Source organism: Canis aureus, chromosome 16 (genome assembly GCF_053574225.1).
Source record: "Canis aureus isolate CA01 chromosome 16, VMU_Caureus_v.1.0, whole genome shotgun sequence".
NCBI classification, from domain to species: domain Eukaryota; kingdom Metazoa; phylum Chordata; class Mammalia; order Carnivora; family Canidae; genus Canis; species Canis aureus.
In genome coordinates, this window is record NC_135626.1 from 56727272 (window position 1) to 56743026 (window position 15755).

The 15755-nt window shown below is 55.0% G+C and overlaps 1 protein-coding gene across 2 annotated transcripts in view; it reads right to left on the bottom strand.

The window, feature by feature from the left end:
• The window catches only part of SDK2 (sidekick cell adhesion molecule 2), a 258375-nt gene extending 253633 nt beyond the window's left edge, over positions 1-4742 (bottom strand). For both annotated transcript variants that reach the window (XM_077854095.1, XM_077854094.1), the window contains exon 1: positions 4302-4742. In XM_077854095.1, the coding sequence (XP_077710221.1) occupies positions 4302-4365 (64 nt within the window). In that variant the 5' untranslated portion in view covers positions 4366-4742. The remainder of the gene's footprint in view (positions 1-4301) is intronic.
• Positions 4743-15755: the final 11013 nt, after the last annotated feature.

Consider the following 15755-nt stretch of genomic DNA (forward strand, 5'->3'; position numbering starts at 1 on the left):
AGGCAGATCGAGGCCCTCTGTGGCAGTGTGCTCCAGGGGGAGCCGGGGTGGAAGTCCCGCAGGCTGCACCGTAACACCCGACATCAATTCCAACTCAGGCTCCTGACTCCCCGAGAGGCAGGGAGTCAGAAGGATTGGGGAGGAGGTGTCCCAGCCAATCAGAGGACTTCTTCAACCACGGCCAAATCCCAGGATAATCAGCCACAGGGAGACTGTCTAACAGTCTAACAACCAGCTCGTTCTGTAAAGTAGTGAGTCCTCCGTCACTAGGGGGATACAAGCAGACGCCAGACGGCCAGTAGTCCCAGGCTTATGGGCAGAGGACAACACTAGTCGGCTTTTTGGGTTTCTTTCAAGTCCTCAGAACAGAGAACAAGTTCATTCCCTTACTGTTTAACTTAAAGCCCAACTGTGCCCTGTGGTACAAAGTCAAATGCATACCAATATGCAGTTTAACACATCATTTTAAAGTCGGCCGTTCAGGCACTGTTTAAACAGAGAACTGCTGTAAAGGATTTGGCCTCTTTCCCAGCTGCCCTTCCCCGATGGAACAAGGTTCCTGGCCCCTACTCTGGCCTTCCAGTAGAGGACATAAGGGAGAGAGCGGTCGATAACTATTTGCTGAACAAATGCATGGAAGGGAGGGTTTCTGAGGCAGGTGTCAGGCTGCCAGCACGATTCAGCCTCTGGGTAGGGGTCCTGAGTCTGCTCTTTCCGTGCAGGGGCCATATCCCGCAGCCAGGAGAAACACCAAACTGTGCCACCCGTCTGGCCACAGCCAGAATGTTCTGGACTCCTCAGCTGAAGCTCAGGGGTGCACAGGGCGAGGGAGAGAGGGGTGCGGGGCAGAGAGCCACAGGAGGGAGCAGGGATGCCCCCTGGCCCACTCTTGTGTGGGGCTTTGACACGCACCAGCTGAGCCCCAGGCAAGCACGACACTCGGCCTTGTGGTAATTAGCAAGAGGCCCTGATCAATAAGTTATTTTTTGCTGTCAGTAATTAATAATTACAGCTTAGCCACACCATGTAATTAAACTTTCATCCCGCTCCCTCGCGTGCTGTTTGGCTTTTATTGTGATTAGCTCCCAGCACTAAACTTTCTCCCTTTGGAACCTTCAGGAGCCTCCGAAGCTGGGCTTCCCAACACTGCCTGCTTCACTCAGCTCACACTTCCCTTTTGTCCCTCCCCCAGGCACCGTTCTCTCGAAAGAACCTTCTGGACCAGATGGCTGGGCTGGCTACTGCCCTCCTCTCAGCCCCTGGGCCTCCCTGGGATGTCCACCAGCGATTAATTTTCATGGCACCCGAAAAATCTTTTGAGAAGCTGGCTAAGATGCAGACATCCAGGCTCACCCAGACATTTCCAGGCAGAGCACCTGGGAGTGGAGCCCAGCACCGCCGGAGGGCCACTGAGGACCGCGATGCAGCCTCTGAAGTAGAAGGTGGGTGGGTGGCCAGGGCTACTCCTCATGGTCGGGCTTAACAGTGTAAAAACATCATCATCATCATCATCATCATCATCAGAACAATTACCCTTGGGCACCTGGGTGGCTCAGTGGTTGAGCGTCTGCCTTTGGGCTCAGGGTGTGATCTCGGGGTCCTGGGATGGAGTCCCACATCAGGCTCCCCCTGCAGGGAGCCTGCTTCTCCCTCTGCCTATGTCTCTGCCTCTCTCTGTGTCTCTCATGAATAAATAAAATCTTTAAAAGGGAAAAAAAAAAAAAACCTATTCCCCTTTATGAAGCGCCTTCTAAGTGCCAGGCACTTGCGGCGGGCTCCCTCAAATACCTGGAATCGCTCTTTCTACAACATCGCGGCACTTAGTTTAGGAAATGGGTGTGAACTGTCGGAGTTTTGGGGGAAATGGTTAAAAAGTGGCTTTCAGTATAGGCAGGTGATGTTGCTGGGGTCCAGCAGCTGAAAACACTAGCCAAGGTCTAGATAAAATCCTCAGTGGTGGCCAATATGAGGTCTGCCCCAGGGAGGAAGGCCACCTGGGCCCTCACTCTGTGTCATGACTGGAGACACATGACTGAAGGGCTCAGGAGCTCAGAAGGAACAAACAGTGCCAGCAGCTTCAACTACCCCCAAAGGGTTAAGGGCATGGCCTCAACCTCAAAAGAGAAGCTAAAGAGAACCTCCACCTTCTAACCCTAAAGCAGGTAGGAAAGGAACCCCCCTCAACTGAGTCTCCCCATGGCCTGACCCTAACCCCCCCACACCCCACGGCCCCCTACACACAACACAGCACCCCTAAGTCCAGGCAAGACCAAGTTCCCACAATCCCCTGCATGGTTTGCCGCCAGGAGACAAATGGAGAGTACCCACGGATGCTGGAAAACACTCTCTCGGAGCCAGAGAACACAAACGGAGCAGCAGGGGACCTGGGCAGCCTCACTCAAGAAGGCAGCAAACAAGAGAACCAGAGAGGGAGGGAATCAATCAGTCTTTCCACATGGTGACAGGGCGAGCCCCTCCAGCAGGAGGACGGGGACAGAAGTGGCCGGGCCTTAACTTCAGCCGGACTGGTGGATCCTGGCCTCAGGTGGATGGGACAGGGTCGGCTGGGACATGATAGAGGCTTGATGGCCCAGAGGGAAGGACCTTTGGGTGCCCAGGGGACTCCTCATGGGCCTGGGCCTGCGTGGACAAGAACGAGTGAGCCACCTGCCCCGGGGAAATCATGCCACTGCCACAGTCCATACAGTAATGAAGTCAGATGCCTCCAGCTGGGGCTGACACCCCCAGAGTCCTCCCTCTCTCCCGGCTTTCGGCCAGGAGCCCCACGGGCGTCTCGGAGCAACTCTGTGAGGCGCCCCAGGGCAGGCTGCACCTTGTTCCTCTTCTGCCAGCAGCAAGGTCCTCCCAGGACCCTCAGAAGGAGGGCCCGGCCCTTGGCAAACCCACGACAGCTGCGGAGGGTCCTGGGTCCGGGGACAGAAGGGCCCAAAAGTCACCAGGTCCCTGATTCTGCCCCCGGTGCACGCAGCAGCCTTGGGCAAAGTCATTTAATGCCTCTGGGCCTCAGTTTTCCTATCTGCGAAGTGGTAGCTAGAGTCAGCCGACCTCTAAGGTCCGCAGGCTGCTGGAAGATTTTACGATGATCATAAAACTAATAATAACTTTTATTACCTTACATTTACAGGGCTCCTTACAAAATTTCTAAGTGGTTTAACGTAAATTACCTTATAAAATCCTCCCTTCAACCCGGTGAGTGAGAGCTGATTATTCTCATCTCTTTGATCTCGGCTCTCTGGACTGCCTGACGCTGGGCGCAGTGGGGTCCCTTCACCTCCCCCCCTCGCTGGCGGGCGACCCCAGAGTTGGGGTGGGGCCCGGTCGGGATGCAGCCTCCGCATTCCGGCGCCCCCGGGTGGGTGCAGGCAGCTCCCGAGCCTGGAGCCTGGAACCGGGAGGCCGAGCCCCGCGAGTCCTGAAGCTCGGTCGGGCTTCGTCTCCCTCCGCCCCCAGCAGGCGCCGCTCGGACACCGCTGGCACCACTGTCTGGGTCTGCGAACCCCAAAGGCAAGGAAGCGGCGGTGCAGCCGGCCTCCCCCGCTGGGACCTGCCCGAGGACTGGGGGCGGGGGGTGTCTGGGCATCCGCCCTCCGGAGGGGGCAGCGCGGACCCTCCCAGCGCCTCCCCATCCCTCCCCATCCCTCCCCCCTCCCGCCCCCAAGGCAGGGGCTGCTCCAGGCAGCCACAGGTCAGAGAATCAGGAGCGGCGGGCGGAGGGGGAGGTCCAGGCAGGATGCTGCGTGTGTCCGGGGGCGCAGGGGGGCCGCCCCACCCAGCGTGGGTCCGGGCTCGAGGCCCGCTCAGCCGAGCACCCCCGGCCCCGCGGCCTGGCCCGGAGACTGTCCCCCCGGGGCGGCCGGCGGATCCGACTCGGGCTCCCGCCCCACTCGGCCGGCCCCGGGCGCTCAGCGCCTGCCGGGCACGGGGCCTGGCCCTTCCCGCGGACCCGGGGACCCGGGCTGGGGAGCTCGGGCGCGGAGCCCCGCACCCACGCGGGCCCGGGGGGGGGCACCCACGGCGGGGGGGGCGCTCCACCCCTCCCCTCACCCCGGACGACGCTCCCAACACCGACCCCCACCTTCCCTCCCCGGGAAGCCACAAGTCTCAGAAAGGCGGCCCCACCCCCCCAAAAAAGGGAGCCCCCCAACTCGAGTGGGGGGTTCCTGAAACTCCCTGGAGAGGCTCTGCGCAGGCCAAGCGCGGTGTCCAGGAGCCGCCGCCCTGCAAGCCAGCCCCCCAAGCCAGCCCCCCAAGCCAGCCCCACGTGGGGGTGGCCCTCCTACCTTGGGCTGCGGCCGCACGGATCCGGTGCAGGGCCAGCAGAGTCCAGATCAGCAGCCCCCACATGGTGCCCGGCCCTGCAGGGGTGTCCTCCGCGCTGTTTTATAATCCGGGGGTGCGGGGTGGGGGGTCCCGGGAGACTGTCCACGCCGCTCCGGCCCGGGTCGGTGGGTGGGCGGGAGGGGCAACGCCGGCGACCCCAAGCCTTCCTTCGGGTCCGCTGTCCCAGTCCGATCCGGCGGCGCGCGCCGAAGGCCCGGGGGCGAGCCAAGAGCAGGGGGCAAGCCCGCTCTCGGATTCGGGGCTCCTCCCTCCCCGCGGCGCCCCAACTCCCGACTTCTCCCGGGCGGGGCGGCCTCCGCGATGCGGCCGGGTGGCGGGCCGGGCTCCGGAATAAGCCGGCAACTTCAGGAAACTTCCTCCGTGGCCACGTTGCCCGCCCCCCGCGCCCTCCCCGCCCCCTGGCTGGGTCCTCCGCGCGGACGCAGTCACCGGCGCTGCAGGCGCGGGGCCCCCGGGGCCGGGCGGGAGGCGAGCGCGGCGGCGGCGGGCGCGGGCGCGGGCGCGGGGCTGCGTTCAGGGGCGCGGGGCGCGGGGGGCGCGGGGGGCGCGGGGGGCGCGGCTGGCATAGCGGGCCGAGCCTCGCTGGAGCCGAAGTTTTCTTCTCTGTAACTTTGCAGGCGGCATCCGGCGGGGCCGAGCCGCCCCTCTCGGCTCCCGCGCCCCGGCGCCCAGTCGGGGAGGCTCGGTGCCCCCGGCGGCGCCGGCCCGGGCGCGCCCTCGGCTCCGCGCCCAGCGGACTAGCAAACTTTGCGGCTCCCGCGGCCCGGCGCGCAGCCCCGCGCGCCCATGTCCGCGCCGGCGGCGGGGAAGGCGGCCCGGGCGCCGAGCCTCCTGCCGGCCGAGGACGGAGCCGGGCGGCGCTGCCCTCCGCCGCGCCCTGGCCGGAGCTCCGGGCGAGGCGCGCGGAGAGCCCGGCGGGCAGCCCCGGCTCCGGGCGCGCGGCGCCTCCTGGACGCACGGGCCCCGCCGCCCCTGCGCCTGGGCCGCGCCGCCTCCGCAGCCTCCGCCGCCGCCGCCCCGCCGCCGCCGCCGCCGCCGCTCGCCGAGCCCGCCGCCCTCCGCTTCCCGGGCTCGGCGTCCGGAGAGCCGCTCCTGCCTGCGCCGAGCCGGAGCTGCGGGGGCCGCGTGAGCCGGGGACGAGCGCGGCGCGGGCGGAGGCGGAGACGCGGCGAGGGGGGCCGAGCGCTACCCCGTGGCCGCGACTGGAGACAGCGGGCGCGCGGGGAGGGGGCGGCGGCGGCCCCGAGCCAGGCCGGGAGCGAGCCCCGCCGGAGCCCCGCAGCCCGGCCGCCGCGCGGGACCCGCTGCGCCCCCGCCCCAGCTCGCGCCCGCCGCGCGGGGAGGGATGCGCCCCGCGCCCCGCGCCCCTCCGCCCCTCCGCCCCTCCGCCCCTCGGCCCGGCCCCGCGCCCCTCCGCTCCGCGGGCCTGCTCTCATCCCTGCGTCTCCCGCAGCCCGGACCCCCACCACCCCTCCCGAGACACGGGGTGTGTTGGGGGGGGAGGCTGTGCTGGGCAGAGGGGGTCCCACTCCCCACCCCACCCCCTTCCCAGGTCAGGCTTTCAAGAATCTGGAAACGCTCAGGGCCCAGAGCAAGACAAAAGGAAGGCCTGGGACTTACAGATGGCTGAGAAAGTGAAGTTGGTGCCAAGGCGTATGCATTCTTTGTTCCTTCTTCTTCTTCTTCTTCTTTTTTTTTTTTTTTTTCTTTTCTGTTCTTTGGAGCTCTGTTTGCTAAGGGTAGGAGAACAGAAAATTGGTGAGGGAGCCACAGAGGAGAAGGGTTGGAGGTTTTCTCCCCTGTGCGCCCCCCCCCCCCCAGAAATGAGCAGAACCAGCACCCACCATGGAAGAAGCCAGCTGGGTAGGGTTTGCAGGACCCCATTCAAGTGTTCTGGGCACTAGACAGCTTTGCCTCCACGGACTCTTTTTTCACCGTTAAAAAAAGAATAAGAATTAGTGTATCGATGTAAAAAAATACTATTTCAAGACTGCTGGCATAAAGACGAACATACTAATATTACATATTAAAACGTTTTTTTCCAAGCTGAAAGTCCATTTATTATTTTTTTCCCTGATTTTTAAAGGAAATAGAAATATTTTATGGGTCTCCAATAAAAGATTGCGCTCCTCCGGCTTGGAGACTGCTGAGCCACATGGGCAACCTCTGCCTGACCGCTTGGGGGTTTTTGCTGGGGAACGAAGAGCCCTTGAGACCCTCCACATTTTATCAGGCCACTTTCTTCCTCTCTCCCTAGTGGTCTCACCTGGCCTCACTGTTGCCTCTCCTTCCTTAGGGGCCGCACCACCCCCAGAGGGCAGCCCCTTATTTATTGATTGCTGAGATGTGGACACAGCGACAGCAAACATTTCATTACTTCATTTCACCTGCCTCGGAAAAGGAACTGTGGGTGTTTTCTGAAAATGGCTGAGAAGCTAGTCTGCCTTCCTCACAGCCCTTCCAAGCACCTAATTCAAATTATTTTCTCACTTTTTCCCTTGGCAATTTGTGTTGCATCCCAGGCCGAAGTCCTCCTGGCTGGCTGATTGGTAAATGGGAGGGCTTCAGGGACGGGCGGCCTAAGGATGGCCAGCCGTCGTCCTTTCCCTTGGTGGCCATGCCCCTGCCAGCTTCTCGGCGATGCCCAGCTGTGGCCTCACACGCCACATCCACGCTCTTCCCTCCCCGAGCTGGAGCTCAGCCGGCGTGCAGGGTGCTGTTACACTCCTGGCTCACAGAGGGGGCCTGAGAGCTGGATTTGCTGGGAACTTCTCCTAGGCCAGCCAGGAGACAGCAGGAAGGCTGGATCAGGGTTCTCAGAGGAGGGAACTCACAGGGCCACACTTGTCTGAAACCTTGCTGGACTCCACCCTCTCGATGCCCAGTGCCAGACTTCCAGCAGCCAGGAGTCTGCGCTGGATGCTCCCGGGGCCCTGGACAGCATTTGCTCTCTCTCTGTGTGTGAAGAGACATGGTTGTACAACCATGTGGAGCCCCCTGTACCTTCTTTGGAGAGTTGGATCCCCAAAAGCCAGGGCAAGGCACCAACCAGGGGGCAGCGGTCAGGGAGGTCTCTTCAGGGGTTGGAAGTCTCCAGGCACGTCTGCACGGTAGGGAGCAGGGAGCCTGGGACCCCATAGGCGGCTCTTCAGCAATCTCTGCCTCCAGCCATCTGAGATGGAGAAGAGGATTCTGTTTGGCCTCAGCCTGCACACACACACACACACACACACACACACACACATACAGGAAGGGAAGTATCTGATTTTGCCTCTTACCCAAGTTTTGAGGGCCCAGGAGGGGGCTGAGCTGGGAGCCTGCCCCTTTGAGAGGGGCTCGTTACTGGGAAAGTCACTTGCAGACACCATGACCTCATTCTTGCCACCAGCAGTGTAATTAGAGGTTGCAGACCGAGCAGGAATGGTGGGTGCTGCATCAGGAGGGGCTGCGCGGCTTTCCCAGGCTCTGCGCTGCCTCCCCGTTGCAGTCCTGCCCCTTCCAGTTTGGTTCTGTGCGTTCAGCTGTCCTGGAAAACTCGGGACAGGATCTGGGTCTTCTCCCTCCTTGGTATCACTGTCTCTCTCCACCCCCAGAGCCAGCACTCTGGAGAAGGTGCCTTGTTTCCAGAAGGTTCTCTCCTCCATACATTTCACTCTGGAAACTGGAGGTGGTGGTGGGGGCACAGAGCAGCAGAGAGTGGCACGATTCACTGCAAAAGAGAGGGAGGAAAGGCCTGGGTCACTTGGCTTCACGCCTTTCCAAGTGGATGATGCATGTTTAAAACATTACCTTCTGGGGCACCTGGGTGGCTCAGCGATTGAGCATCTGCCTTTGGTTCAGGGCGTGATCCCGGGGTCCTGGGATCGAGTCCTGCATTGGGCTCCCTGCAGGGAGCCTGCTTCTCCCTCTGCCTGTGTCTCTGCCTCTCTCTGTGTCTCGAATGAATGAATGAATGAATGAATAAATCATTACCTTCCTTAGACCCCAAGTGGGACCACTTTCTTAGCCTCTCATTCTGCATGTAATCAATGGGAGAGAGAGAGAGAGAGATTACTGCAGAACTTCACCAGCGAGCTCCTGGTGGGAGGTGCATCACACCACACGCCAGCCAAGAGCAGAGAGACAAAGCCCAGGATGGTCACACGGAGCCCTTTGACACCGTGGAAGGCCAAGATCCCCCTTGCCCCACCATCCCTTGGCATCAAGGCCATCCCCTGCCCCATCTCACACACAGACACCAAAGGGCAGGCAGGGCAGAGTCAGCTTTCCAATATGATTATTGTATATTTTTTCTATTTTCCATCTCAAATGTAACAGCAACTAGAACAAAGTGTTCAACTGCAGAATCAGGCACAGCCTCCACCGGCAGGGATCAGCAGGCAGCAGTGACACCGGACAGGAAGGGAGAGGCCCTGTGTCTGCTCCCCACCCACACCTCCTCCTACTCCCTCACCCCTTGGTGCCCATTTCCCAAGTCACACGGGGAACCACCCTCAACCAAGAAGCCCACCGTCGTGGTCATTTTGTGGAAAGAGTGAGCCCCAAGAAGAGGGGGGAAGCGTCAGACACAACTCAGCCTGGAAGGAGAATGGATGAGTGGCCAGAGGAGAGTCAGGGGGGATGTGGCCTTTAAAGTATGGGGTTTCGGGGCACAAATACTTCCCACACCCGTGCGTGCTTCCCTCTAAGCCCACCCTTTCCAGAATCTCATTCCAGGCGGCTCTCAGGGTTGGTGAGGACAGCGCTGGGCAACAGTTCCCTCCCCGCCTCCCAGCAGGGATTTTCAGGAGAGCCATGCTCCACCTGAAGGGAACTCAGACAACTAATTGCCTTGAAACACGTCTTCCGGTAAATAATTAATGGCATTCCTTTTTTTTTTTTTTTCATTTTGTTCCGTTTTGAAGATGGAGAAAGGGAAGGAATAGAATGGATAGAAGTGGTTTATTAATCTCCATTGGAAGAGATGGGGGGGCCCTGGGTCCCCGTCTGAGTCAGCTCGGGCTGCCGTAACAAAACACCGCACGCTGGGGGCTCACGCAACGGAAATTTATTTCTCACGGTTCTGGAGGCTGGGAAGTCCAAGATCAAGCTCTCTTTCTGGCTGGTAGATGGCCTCTTTCTTGCTGTGTCCGTACATGACAGAGAGAGAGAGAGAGACAGAGAGAGAGCGAGAGCGAGCGAGAGAGAGAGAGAGAGAGCAGAGCTCTCTCTTAGGAGGTCCTCCTCTTAGGAGGACCCATGACCTCACCTAAACCCAATTACTTCCCAATACATTGTCAGACTGGGGAAGGGAAAGGGGCACAACCCACCCAGCCCACAGCGACCCCTAATCCAGGCCCCACTCCCATCCTCAATTCCCTGTTATCATGGACTTTTATTTCCATGTGAGGAAGAGCCTAAGCGGACGAGGCATGTCCTGGGCTGGGCTGCGAGGCAGTCTGCATCTTCCGTTCCTCTGTGCTAAGGTCAGAGCCACCACGCGTGGCGCTCGTGACCCCTAAGGCCTGGGTTCTGGGGTTCTGTCTGCCGTGTTCCTTCCTGCGTGCACCCACCGATTCTCCAGGGAAAGAGGAAAAGAGACACGAAGGGATGGAGCAGAAACCCACCAATACTGGTGCAGAAGTGTGCAGCGGCTTGCTGGTCGGCAGCCAGATGCAAGCTGGAGAGAATAGAGGTTAACAGACCACAGGAGACAGCATTTTTAAACAATAAAGCTGCTAAATGTAGGCTAGGCTGGGGAAGAAAGTGAACGCAGGAGGAAACATAGACATCTTCTATATCTGGGCCAGTTTCAGCCACCCTGAGCCCAGGGGGAAGCATGAGGGGGGAAGGGGGTGTGCAGCCAAACCTAGTCCAGCAGCGCGGTGCCAATGCCAGCCAGGAGGGGGCGCTGTAAACACACATTGCCCCCCAGGTCCAGGAAGGAGGAAGTTGGATGGGGCAGAATGGGTACTTTGTGGTAGTTTCAGAAATGAACCCAGCACACATTTTACTCACGAATGTCTTTAATGCGTCTACAATGAAAGCACCACGGAGAAGCCTGCCTCTGGGTGGCCGGGCCATTGATCTTTAAATTGGACAAAAATTTAGAATCATTTAGGGCCATTCAAAACCACAGAGCAATGAACTCGAACTTGAGCAGGGTTTACTTCATCTGCTCAGTACAAGAGGAAACCGTGGATCTGCCTTTCAGAGGCATCAAAGGCAAGATCTCGCAACTGAGAGGGCGAGTACCTTTGCCTGGGCGCCGTCTGCGTCAGCCACACTCACCTGGTGGCACTCGCTGATCCCTGATCCGGAAATGCCCTTCCTGCAGACATCCACATGGCTCACTCCTTCACCTTCACTGAGGCTCCTTTTAAAAGGTGGCTGGCCAGGGATCTTCCCTGTCAATCATTTTGGAGAAAGAGTCCCACTCAGAGGGTGATGTTCAAAACAGTCAACGCTGGCAAAGCAGGAGCCCTGACCTATTAGAGACGTTGGTGGTCGGGTCACTCCAGGGCACATTCTGCTGCATGGCACCCTTCGGACTCGCCAACCACACGTACACACAGGCACGCACACACACATAACCCTACCCCTCTCTCCCTTCCTACCTTTTTTTGTTGAGCACTTTACCACCATCTGAACTACTGATTTTATTTGCCAGTGGATTTATGACCCATCTACTCTACTTGAACGTAAGCACCCTGAAGGCAGGGGTGTTTGCCTGTTCTGCTCTGTGCGTGGAAAATAATCAAAGTCAGATCAAGCGATGATCTATGTTTAATGAAATCAAAACAACAGGAAAATGTGTATGAAGCGTGAACAGTCTTTCAATTTCATTACTGTGTCTTTACTTCCCTTGACCTTGCAAATGAAGCTATTTACACCTCAAATGTGTATTTTCTCATATCTATAGTCAACATTCACTACTTCCTGAAGATAACCCAGGCCTTTACTAATGTCTGTAATGTATACAAACTCATGCATTCATTCCACTTCTAAGGAGTAAGGTTTTGCAGAACTGAGTTGAAAGGTAGCATGGGTTTTAGGCATGAAGGTACTTCTCGTGAACCATGCAATTCATATTCTCAGGGGTGCTGTGGTGGAGCTCGGTCTGCTTTCTTGGTTTCTGAAAGGGGCTCTTCTCTCAATAAAAAAAAGTTTACACTAGACTTCTTAAAAGCCATTGCATATAGAATGTGATTCAAAGGGTGCCTGGATGGCTCAGTTGGTTGGGCAGCCAACTCTTGATCTTGGCTCAGATCGTGATCTTGGGGTCTTGGGTTTGAGCCCCTCTTCAGGCTCCACACTCAGTACAGAGTCTGCGTGTCCCTCTCTCCTCTGCCCCTCTCCCCCAATCACACTCTCTCTGGAACAAATAAATCTAAAATAAAATAAAATAAATAAAATAAAATAATAAAATAAAATAAAATAAAATAAAATAAAAAATAAATAAAATAAAATGTGATTCAATTTACATTCTAAGACCAAAGTTTACCACCCATGCTTGGGATAAGATGGAGGCATTTTTTAAGAAGGAAAAATGTAAGAGTGGAGGAGAGCTGAGGTGTGGCATCAGAGAGATTTTAAATATTAGCTATCTGGCTCTTTCCAGAAAAGGTTTGTCAACTCTTGCTCTAGAAGAAAACGAAGGCAAGGGGTCCCATACATGTCTTAGGCTCTCGGATTCTGACAGCATGCATCCTGTTCAGGTCTGCTCATACCATTATCTTGCAGGTACGAGCATCAGCCTGCCCTTTCATACTTGCCTGAAGCCATTCGAGGACAGCAGTTCAGTGATGGGGGATTATCCTAGATTCCCATCACCTGACTTGTATCTGGCTAGAAATCATACCCAGCAGGAATTTATGCAATATAAGAAGTGGGCCAGGGAACAAATATTCTCTGTTGTAGATATGGAAGCACCAGCCTGGCATAATGATACCACACTCTTCACCCTAGGGCCCTGCAGGCTGTAGGTCCATGCTGTCTGCCTTAGCAGACCTCTCTGGACTTCCTCTTTCCTCTGCTTTCATTCACACCACCTCCGCTCCATGCCTGTCTTCACTAGTTTGGGCTCATGGCCTCATCAGGTGTCTCCCCCTTGCCTGCTAGACCCCAACATATAAAAGGTCGTGGTGCAGGTCTGCCCTGATTCGGTCTGCCTGTGGAGGCTACTGGAGCTCTGCTGGCTGCTGCTCCCATCAACCCAACCAGGAAATTTAGTTTGGAACATTGAGGTTGGGTCCCTTTCTCTTTCCTTTTACCTTTGTCGTGTATGCTATTCAGGGCTAAATCTCCATGATTCTTATAAACTTAAAAAGTTTAAGGGTTACCTGGAACCCCTTATTTCCCTTACCCTGATTGACCTTAACTGCCTTTTCCAAGGCTGCACTGTCCTTGCTGTCCTATTCCACATCCTAGCATTACCTACCTCATCCCCTGCAAATTGATCTCTCTGCAACCTGTTTTTTTACTGCATTCAGTGAATTCCATTCCTTTATGAGCATACATTTCCTTTACCCTAAAGCAATTTCTTTGCCATGGGAATTTGCCTCTGTATCTTAACTGAACTCTAAGTTTCCACCAAAGATGATTTCAAAGAACAGGCTCACCTGTCCTTCCCACTCCTACTTCTCCATGCAGGAGGAGGCAGCCTCTTCACTATTGGGCACCCACCACTCTGCCTCGACTTCTAGTTCAATACTTCCTGTCTCTGCCATTGGCCTCTTCCGATCTCATTTTTTTCCTTTCTCATTCAATTCTTGACTTCCTCTAGATAAAGTTGAAAAAATCTGATCCATATCTCTAGACTTCCTTACTTTTACTGAACTTCAGGTTGCCATCCTGCCAGTAGACTCATGGAAAGACGACATAGAAACAGAATCCATAAGGTTGAGTAAGTTGTGCTTCCCATCAGAGTAGCAGCTCATTGGAGTGATAGTTTGGCTGGGTATATAAATTTCTAGGTTCAAAGTAGCCTTCCCTGAGAACATTGTAGATACTTGAGCCTCTGCATTTCTAATGAAATGTAGATACCAGTTGGCTCTGCAGGCAACCTGTTAGCTATCTCCAGTGAGAACTTCTTTCTGCCTTGGTTCTGAAATGTCACTGAGATGTATTGCCATATTGGTCTTTTTTCATTCATTGTGCTTTGTAAGCCCATTCTTTCTGGAAATGTTCATTCTCCTCAAGGAACTTTCCTTTGATTAGGGTTTTTGATCATTTCCCCTTCTCCATATTCTCTGTTTCCACTTCCTAAGACCCTTAGTGGTTGAATATTGTACCTGAAGGCCAGCAGCATGGGCATCAGCTGGGAACTTGCTAGCCATATTGATTCCCAGGCCTCATCCCAGACCTACCAAATCAGAATTTGCATTTTGACAAGATCCCTGGGTGACATGTATGCATGTTACATCTGGAGACATGCTGCTTTAATCCACTCTTGCTTCATATTGATTTAAATGACTAGAGCTATGCTCCTTAACTGTCACTTATTACATTGGTCCCCAGAGCCATCCTCTCATCTTTGCAGGCTTAGAAATCAGGTGTCCCTCCTGTCTAAGATGAGAAACTTTCTAAGTCCCAAGGGATTCTCCTTCTTTGTGCACTTGTTCCTCTCAGGTGTGTTCAGTCTTTTACTTTTCACTAACATTTTTCATTATACCTTTAAATAGAAGCAGGTATTCCCAACTTGAAAAAGCTTCACTTGACCCTTTGCCTCTTCCAGCTACCATCTCATTTCTCAATTGGCTCTTCCTGCCAAATTTCTTGAACTCATGAAAAACAGGTTCTACTTCTGTTTCTTTATATACCTCTCTTTAACCCATTGAAATCTGACTTTTGTCTCACTGCTCTTAAAAACTTTCCTGGAAGGTTTTCTTCGGGCACCAGCCATGGCAGGCCACTGCAGCCTTTCTGGATTGTGCTATTGTCTTGACTTTCATGACAACTTGGTGTTGCTTTATCCCACTGAAGAAGGGGTAAAAATACCCTCACCTGGGATATTTGCCCACTCCTGATCTTCCCTACATGCTCAGTTCAAATCTGGTCACTTTCATGAGTCTTTCCTGACTATTCTGTTCCATGTCAATCTACTGAATCTATCCAGTTCCTGACCAAGACCCTCCTTTCAGTGTACACATACACCAATCCAAGACAAAGCTTAAAATAATAGAATTATTGCAATGTGGTCCTCATCTCACAAATCAGATCAAAAGCTGCTATAGGTAAGGACACAGTCTAGTGTCACTATGAATAATTGCTTTGGTTGCTTCTACTGCCCAAGAGCAGCTGGACAAGGACCTGCAGCACCACAAAAAGGAATACCTTTTCTTCATTTTCACAAGGATACTCTCTACCCTCAAAATCATGTGCCTGGGGGCTACATCTGCCAGAGGAGATGTTTTCTTCTAATTCACGCAAAGGCATCGTACAAGCTTACAGCACCCCTGGCACAGTCTTATATCTCTCCCATGTTCTCTATAGTATTTATGTCAGTTTGGGGGCATCTTAGCAGTGTGATTGCCTTAATGTATGAAAAGCTCACCATTCTCCTTTCATACTCATTACACAAAAATATTTTAGAGATGACTGCTCAGGGCCAGGGTGTGAAAACATCTTCGGGGGCTTGAGAGACACAACTCACTCCTCAAACAAGAATGAAGCCCCTGCCTGTCCACAGACAATTCACAGCCCTTCTGGAAAACTGTATGGCTTCTTTGCTCCCCTGGTCTAAAGCCTCAGCCTGCACAGCATTTATACCAGGCCTCCTGCTCCCAGGATATGCTGCTGTGAGCCTGCAAGGATGTGAAGAAGAAGGGGGAGGAGGGGCAGGGGATGGCAGGCTCAACCCACTGCATACCCAGCGTCCTGATCTCAGCAATTGGCACTTACACTTTCCCTCATATTCCAGACAGAGCCTAAGGGCAAACCTTGGCATGTCCCTGTCTTATCCTCCACATTCTATCCATCACCAAGTCTGTGCATCTACCTCCCGAATAGACCTGCATCTGCATTTTTCTCCATTCCTTCCTCTGTCACCACCCTGGTCCAGCTTCCAAGTCCTGGCTGGACGTCTACTGTGGCCCCCTAATTTCCTGCCCCCATTGCCAGGCCCCAGATCCACCCTGCACAGGGAAGCCAGGAAGCTTCACTAAAAGTAAATCACATAATGATTCTCCTACTTAAAATGCTTCAAATATTTGATGCTATTCAAAAATTATTATTCAGTTTTTAGGTGTGATATTGTATTTTGGTTGCTTTTTCCCCAAAAAAGAGAGGGCTTCTCTTTCAGAGGTACATCCTGCAATATTTCTATGCGAAGTGATGTGTTGGATTCTTGCCCAAATCATACCAGGTGGACCAGGAAAGTGAGCTTGGTCACGATGAAGCTGGGCACACAGGGG